Genomic DNA, 8688 nt, shown 5'->3' with positions numbered 1-8688 from the left:
AACACATAAGTCAGGGAAAATGCTGCAGATAAAAAGTGTTAAAATCTTTTTATATTTTATTTGAGAGCAATAATTGTTTTTACAATAGCCGTGTGTAAACTGAAGGCTGTTTGCCATTTAATTTATATCAATATTTGTACAAATCATCGCTGAAAACCATGATGTCATTTGGATTTTTTTATTCAGATTTTAGTGTTTATAATACCTAATCTGAAATTTGGTTAAAAGAAAGAAAGTAACTACTTACATAATTTTCTCCTTTAGGTTCATCTGAATGGGGATATTATCAACGCGGTATCCGTGAGTATACAATGAAATGAGGGTTTGGATGGGGGGTACTTCATTTCTGTATTCTTCAATTTTTTAGGCAATTTTCCTCAGAGTCAGTCTATTCTTTAAACTTTTCGCCCATTATTCTCTATTCTTGTTTTTTTTTGTCCTGTTTTCTCTTTTCCTTTATATTTTTTTGTCCTGTTTTCTCTTTTCCTTTATATTTTTTGCCAATTATTCTCTATTCTGTAAACCTCCCATTTACACCCTTTATACTTATCCACAAGGAACAGTAAATGGGCTATGTCACAGATTTTGGTCAAATTTTGTGAACAACTTTAACTCGTTGAAATTTTGCTAAAAATCGAGAAAAAAAAAGTTGATGCATTATCTATTTTATTGTCTGAAATGTTACTGATTAAATTCTTTCACAAAGGGTGCACATTTGTATAGAAAGCATATAAAACGGGTGTTAAACGTTCTAAAATTTGTCTTAAAATCAACAAAACTCCGAATTATATAATTATTTTATATCATTAAAACGGACAATGTATCAACAACATATAGACTTGAAATCAGAGATTTCATGATTTTAACACAAACCAAGAACGTTTACGCTTATTTCATGTGCTTTCTATACAAAAGTTCAATTTTCAAAGATTTAAATCAAGAAAATTTCAGACAAAAAAAGAGACCAATGCATTATATTTTAGATTTTTAGTTAAAGTTCAAAGAGCCAACGTTGTATGCAAAATTTTACAAAAATCTGTGACATAGCCCATTTACGGTAACTTTACCTTTGACAACATCTTAAAAAAGAGTTGTGATAAAGTATTATTTTAATGTTCGAATCTGAGTGTCATCAATGTCACTCAAGATACCTTAAAATAAACAACAAATACCAAAATGACATTAACCAACCATGCATGCACTGTGTTAAAAAAGGTGACCTTACGCGCATATAGACACATATCTATTTGAAGAAGATCATGTTTCGCATGTTTAGACGTCGTTTTTTGTTTTTTTTTCTGTCGTTTTTTTTTCATTGGTCCTTTCTTTTGTTAATCACACCTCTTCTGTTTCATGTGCAATATTTAAAAAAAAAAGAATAACTAAATCCAAAAGTAAAAGCAGAGAATATTGACTTTGTGCTACTGGTTCTTATAACAGAAACCCTCACTGAAAAAAAGGAAAATTTTCTAAATTCAGTCTTTCTTAAATGCCTTTTTGAAAATGTTATTGTCATTATTTTTTTTCTAGCGCCATCATTTTGGCATTGCTTGGAAGGCAATGAAATGTGCATTAGTAAAAGGCAGTCACCTGTCGATATTAAAACGAAAGATGTGGTAAAAAACAACAGAATGGTCCCGTTTGACTTCTCGGATCTAGAAAATACAGAACGAGTAAAAATGGAGATGAGAAACAATGGTCATGCAGGTAAACATATTCCTTAAACAAATATTTCATTTATGGAAGCAAATATTCTTCGCAACAGTTTGCAAAGTAAATACGCACAAACCTATTATCGAATTTGAATTATACTTATGATAATTTAGAAAACTTTTGTTGTAAGATGTTTTTATTCTGTTGTGTTGTTATTTTCTTTCTTTTAAACCTTTTTACTATATTCTATCGTTTTTACAGTTATAATAGACTTTCCTGATCGCCAGCCATTGATTAAAAGAGGAGGTCTTCAGGAACCCCTTCAACTTAACGAATTGCATTTCCATTGGGGGAGTAATAGCCAATGGGGTTCAGAACATACAATAAATGGACACCGATATGCCATGGAAGTAAGTAAATTTGGTTATTGTTCTCCTTATAAAAATATGGAGATTTGGTATGATTGCCAATGAGACAACTATCCACAAATGTTCAAATGAAGTGGATGTAAGCAACCGTACGACCTTCAACAGTGAAAAAACCCATACCGTATGGTGGGCTATAAAAGGGCCCGATATGAAAACATATGAAACAATTAAATTGAGAAAACTGATGGCCTAATTTATAACAAAACAGTTTACGAAAAACATGTAAGACAGACCTGAGCCAACGTCAACCACTAAACTGCAGGCTCCTGACTTGGGACAGGCACATAATGAATATGGCGGGGTTAAACATGTTTTTAAGCGCTTAACCCTCACCTAATCTGGGACAGTGGTTATAGCAGTACCAACATAAAAAAAAACTATATATACAAATCAGATGAAAAAGCTCCTTGTATATTTAGACGACACACTTTATAAGTTGTCCAGACCAGATGACTATAAATACACTGATCAATATTTGAACCTAAACATACCCTATTTTTATTTTTTTTATAAAAGTTTTTATGAGTTCAGGATGGATTAACATGATAGAGAATAATGGTGAAAATAGAGAATAAAATGAAAATTACACTTTATAATTTCATGCGTATTTAGCGCTTTTCTGGATTAACCCTTACTAGGAACGCTACAGGACAAATTTGAAAAAAAAATAAAAAAAAAATGTTATTAACACAAAAATATTGGATATAAAGAGAAAAGAACAAAAAGAATACAAAATCATAGGATGTCATAAAGTTAAGAATATAATATAACGGTGGAAAATGATAGAGAAAATGGCGTAACGAATTAGCCCCCTTCTCAAAAAAAATATAGAACCTCATATAAATACTTACTTTCATCAATACTTTTTAACAGAAAATTATGCAAATGTTGGTCACAAACGAACGTGTCATTAAAAGATGTGATGATCCCTTTCTTTGGTGTATGAACTTTTGCTGAACCTATATAGATATAAGAAGATGTGGTATGAGTGCCAATGAAAAAACTCTCCATCGAAGTCACAATTTATAAAGGTAAATCATTATAGGTCAGAGTACGGTCTTCAACACGGAGCCTTGGCTCATACCGAACAGCAAGCTATAAATGACTCCAAAAATTACTAATGTAAAACCATACTAAAACCATGTATATGCATTGTACATGTTGTATTTCAGGTCCATTTTGATTTTGTCACAACTGGAAATGGACCAGTAGAATTACGAGCAGTGATTTCAGTACTAATTTATGTAAGGTCATTTTATCTCGTATAAATATCTAAAAATCAAAGTAGAGTTTACGAAGTTATAAGTATTGTGTATATGAAATTAAGGCAAATAAATAAAAAGACACATAGGCTATACACCAATTAGACAGAAAACAAACAACAAACCGATACCTTCAAGAGGTGACACATGCCCCTTTAAATACAAAATTTATAACGAAGGTAGGGTATCCATCGAATTGATTATTAATTACTTTTTGACTCAAGAGAAATGTCTATCAACACAAGACAAGAAGAAAAAAAATGATAAAGTAGGGTCAACTAGTTGGACGACTTACGGAAAATTTCGCCCGGCTATGGGTAAATGGATGTGTTATAAGTAGAAGCAGGCTTTTATTTGTACAAGGTAACCCTTAATCCTGTCAAGTTTTTATTGAAAGTTTTCTTCAACGTACAGAGAACATGAATATTTTCGAATGTGATCGGATTAAAGTCCTGGTCCTTACGGAATATGACTTTGTATTTATAACTCCTAAAATTGACTAGTTAAAACATATTTTATTATTCAAAAAGGACAAATGGATTAGACACAAGTTTTTCAAATCAGTAACGTCTTCTCCAAAGTAACGTTTTCTCCAAAGTAACGTTTTCTCCAAAGTAACGTCTTCTCCGAAACGTTTTCTCCAAAGTAAAATCTTCTCAAAACACCAAATTCACTACTTGGTACAGAAGCACAACACAAATAAAAGCACAGTATTTCGACATATGAAAAAAATTCCTGTGATACAAATAACATCTCATTTGATAATAATTGTTTTTTTATAGTGATTTTATGAATTCAGTGACAGATGATTCTCGTTACAGGCTGGCAAACACAATCCTAATTATGACGAAATAGTATCAATGCTCCCATATATAACCTCACCAGGTAAGTGAAAGAGAGACAACCTTTTTGTCACACATTAGGAATGAAAACAAATTTTTAAAGCAAACAATGTTGATAAGATTAAATACCATGTTCAATGAATTAAACAGAAAAAAATAAATAATGGCGTTTACGGCGTATTTTCATTTAAATATGTTATTTATACTATTACAGCAGATTCCAGCGAGTATGAAGATACAGGTAGATTCTTTGGTTTGCTTCCTTGCTAGCTCAACCATGAAGTCATTATTAGGTAAGGTACACAAGCCTTTGGATGGAGTCAATAGTTAAACAGAGAACCAATCAGAACTAGTGACATAATATAAACATTAACAGTTTGAAAATATTTTCAATCTAAATTTAAAATTTATTGATAAGTATAAGCAAATTCACAAGCATGTTGTAGGTGTGTTTGATTTGCCAATCTTATTTCAATCAATTACTCAGTTCATTTACAAATACAGTTATGTGAATGTACTTTACAATTGTACAATCACGGCGTAAATATCCTTCTGTTGCCTTTGAATTAGGAATTTGTCATACTGCAATAGTATATAAACAGCAAAGATAATGAATAAGAGAAGGGCCAATTTGTACATATACAAAGGGGAAACTTCGAACAAGCATTAATATTTATAGTTTCATTGCATTTTTAAGGTAAATTCATTTCATGGTTGAGCTAGCAAGGAAGCTAACCAAAGAATGTACCTTATTCTTTGTATTAACAAATATTCAATTAATAATATTAACAGTTTTATTTGCAAAATATTATTAGTTACACAGTGTGCAATTGTCCTAATACGAGAATTTATCGGGTCAATAAAATTCATATCGGGTGAGGCGAAGCCAAACCCGATATGAATTTTATTGACCCGATAAATTTCGTATTAGGACAATTGAACACTGTGTAACGAATTTATCCTGATTTTGTTATATTACATATTATTATATTCAAATTCAATGTTAGGACAATATCAATAAATATATTTTAGATATTAAATAAAAAAATGTGAAAAATAAAAAATATTATGACTACAAAGCAACTCAATTGTTTTTTGTTTTTTTTTATTAGGTCAATGGTATAAGGGAGATAATTCCAATTTACGTAATAAATAAGGGAGATAATTCCAATTGACGTGATAAAAAATTGTACTGAAATTTATTAGGACAATATCAGCCAATCAAATTGCGAGAAATTACTCTAAATCAGGATAATTTGATTTACAGGTAGTAAGATAGTCCTCGACAAATTTCCAGTCATAGATCTCTTCCCAGAATCAACCACCTGTTGGTACCGATATTGTGGAAGTTTTACAACACCTCCATGTACTGAGAACATTATATGGACCATTTTTGAACAAAGCATTTCTATGTCTGAATATCAGGTAAATAAAATATCATTTTTGTATCAAAATTATTTAACTACTCCAATTACTGTAAAAACATAAGAAGATTTAAGAATATTTATTGCTTCCTTTAAAAGCTGCGTCATATCCTACACAAGTAAAGGAAAATAATTTTGTCATTACGTATATTTGTTCGTTTGTGTGAAAATTTCTTTAATATCAGTAAAACTAATCTAACACTTGGTACATGTGGGGTTAATATCAACAATGAAACAATACAAGCTTTAGCCTTTTAAAAAAGGCTAGTCGACTCTTAGCTGATGAAAATGGAAAGTGCTCTCGCTTTGTAGATTAATTCATTTACTAGAATAGCCACGTGCATCAATCAACAAATTTTACCACACACGTGAGGTCACACGTTATGAAGTAGTATATATCGTTTAACGTTGTTGTTTACGAAACTCCAGAAGATTCGACTATTTATAGATAAAAATAACCTGTGTACCATTATCATGAATATGCATGATTAATGACCAGGCAAAATCTAATTGCTAAAATAGAGAGGACAAATCCGATACTCTACGGAATTGAAGGACATTTACTAGGTTTGAATTGTCCTAACCAATCAATAAACTTTGATTATTCACGTCTCGTAATATCTTCCAATCAGGTAGCAAGACAAATTCACGCACTGACTGTCCATCGTTCAATTCTTAATCTCGACTCCTAGGAGTCGATAACAATTAGTGCTTAACCTAGATAAAACTCGCTGTACAGGTGAAAGAACAGTATTTAAGGAGAAATGAAATAATTTTGATGTTCATAGTACGAAGAAGTGAAAATTGGTAATTCCAAATAATCAAAGCTGGTATATAGACAAGATACATATTTATTAAGAACTGAAGAGTGATATAGACAGTGGGACGACCGATAAGTTACGTTATCGCATAGCATTTCGACGTCATCCTTCAAATTCCGGAAAATACACCTCTTCGGCACATTTTTAGTGAAAAACATAACTATGATAAAAATCCAATATAAGAAACAGAAAAGTATATTATTAACAAATACAAAACAAATATTAAACTAAATCCATTTTTCAAAGTTAAAAAAGTCTGTATGTCTTCTGCTGAAGTATATGATAAAAAAACCATGTGATTTGTCATATCAGACCCTTCATTAGCCCATGGTCAAAATCCTGCCATATTTTAATCTATATGTATATGATAGAATGCTAGCAGGTGAAAAAAATCAATAAAGAACAATACTCGGAATTTGCTGAGTCATTAACATTTATCAGTTAAAACTGAAAAAAAAGTGTCTTTGCATAAAACAATGTTTGTTGGGACCATCAAGTATTGTATTTAAAATATTTCTTTAACTTTTGAAGCCTCTATCCTTTATAAACTTTACAAATTATTCTCTATTCTTTATTCTTTATATATTTCAGCATCCCGTCATTCTTTATTTCTGTATTTTTTGTTGTCCAATTTTCTAAAGTATAATATTTAAAAGGAGCACCATTCTCTATTCGTTAAACCCCATCCATGCTCTCATAGAAAGGAGGAGGTACGTCTTATGATATTTAATTAAAAGCTTATAAATAAGATATCTTGATTGATACTAAAACCAGAAAGATGTCAAGCATTTAAACATGCAATTATAAAACAAATGGAATCGGATACTTACAAAATTACAGACTTATTTTTCATCTCAATCAATATATGGTTCGTTGTAGATAAATGCATTCCGGGCCTTGATGGGAACTCCAAGTATGTTTGAAAACAATATCGTGGATACATTTAGACCTGTTCAACCATTGTGGCAACGTAAAGTAAACCTTAGCTGTCCTCGAAGGAGAAACTATGAAAATTACCGTCGTTTTGAATCTAATGACAGATGCATCAACCATGTATATAGGAGAGGAAAGAGTCAAAACACATATTCCCAGTCAACATCTAGATCCGATAACAGCGTGTGTTTATGGGTTAATTTTTACTACCAAAATTATGTTGATGAACCCTAGTTAACAAAATTAATTATTAGAATATAGAAGAAAGTTCTTTGGGAGAATTGATTGGTACGATATCATTTTTTTAAAGATAGTTCTTGTTAGTATTAGCATTATTCATGGAAAGAAATCGATAGCTAAGAGAGCAACCATTTGATATTCTGATCGCGAGGGAAAAAAGAACATGTACATTATATAATGAGGGAAAAGGGAACGAGTTTCATATATTGTTTATCTGTAAAAATTGCTGATGTTTCTGCTCTTAGATCAAAGTTTATACCAAATTATTATGTAATGAATCAAAGCAAGAGCAAATTTACTGGCTTGCTGTCTATATGTAACGCAAGTTAAAAGGAAATTATCAATTTTCGAAAATAAATTATAAAATACTAAAACTAGTTATACCAATTGTCTTTTATAATATACTATATATTTGTGTTTCGTCTGTCCTGTCTCGCTATGTTTTATCTTATGTATGTATATATTGTCCTCTTGTACAGCTGTATTTGTCTGAGGTTATGAATAAAATCTTGAAATCTTGGTAAGGGGAAAAGAGAACAAGTATTTCTTTAAAAGAATGGTATACCCTTGTACAGACAGTACGGAAAAAAAATATTCTTTCATACAAAAAGTAGGAAACGAGTGTGTCCAAGAGTGAAAATGGATTGTTGCGGTACAATGTTGCGCGAAATAAATTTATTTTACCGACCTTCATGTATCAACATGAAAATTGAAAATTATGTCCACAAAACATCCACCTGCCCTTTCATAAAATCTAATGGTCATCCCCTTACAGAAATTCACAATAATTATAATAGACTGTACATCATATTTTTACATTTGACGGGTGTTCCCGAGTAAAATTCTTGATGTAACGCAGTAATTCTTAATTATACCAATTACCTTATGGAAATTATTTTTTTTAAATTACTCAGAAAGACAAAAGCCAGGGCCGACCGTGCAAGGGCTGGATAGCCAGTCAAGGTCGTTAAAAACTTCCATAGTCGTGATGTAACACTACAAGTAGAGATTTACGGAAAGTCTCGGTATGATCAGATAAAATGAAAGGGTTCGTCTCAAAAGTTAATTGTACGGCGCACATGATT

General features: G+C 31.2%; 1 protein-coding gene across 1 annotated transcript; it reads left to right on the top strand.

The window, feature by feature from the left end:
- The first annotated feature begins 264 nt into the window (after positions 1 to 264).
- On the top strand, positions 265 to 7977 carry LOC143048995 (carbonic anhydrase 1-like). Its single transcript, XM_076222820.1, has 7 exons — positions 265 to 300; positions 1531 to 1707; positions 1915 to 2063; positions 3254 to 3325; positions 4165 to 4228; positions 5453 to 5610; positions 7310 to 7977. The coding sequence occupies exons 2-7, from the start codon at positions 1566 to 1568 to the stop codon at positions 7595 to 7597; spliced, it is 873 nt and encodes a 290-aa protein (XP_076078935.1). The 5' UTR covers positions 265 to 300; positions 1531 to 1565; the 3' UTR covers positions 7598 to 7977.
- Positions 7978 to 8688: the final 711 nt, after the last annotated feature.

The sequence above is a fragment of the Mytilus galloprovincialis genome, chromosome 10, assembly GCF_965363235.1.
Source record: "Mytilus galloprovincialis chromosome 10, xbMytGall1.hap1.1, whole genome shotgun sequence".
Lineage (NCBI taxonomy): Eukaryota > Metazoa > Mollusca > Bivalvia > Mytilida > Mytilidae > Mytilus > Mytilus galloprovincialis.
Note: the sequence above shows the minus strand (reverse complement) of the source record. Positions and strands in the feature narration are given on the sequence as shown.

Bases quoted from the DNA above. Each gene is read 5' to 3' on its own strand.
- LOC143048995 (XM_076222820.1), top strand. From the start codon at position 1,566: ATGTGCATTAGTAAAAGGCAGTCACCTGTCGATATTAAAACGAAAGAT. The intron at 4,229-5,452 runs GTAAGTGAAAGA...TTTGATTTACAG, and splicing joins CCCATATATAACCTCACCAG to GTAGTAAGATAGTCCTCGAC. The intron at 5,611-7,309 runs GTAAATAAAATA...GGTTCGTTGTAG, and splicing joins TTTCTATGTCTGAATATCAG to ATAAATGCATTCCGGGCCTT.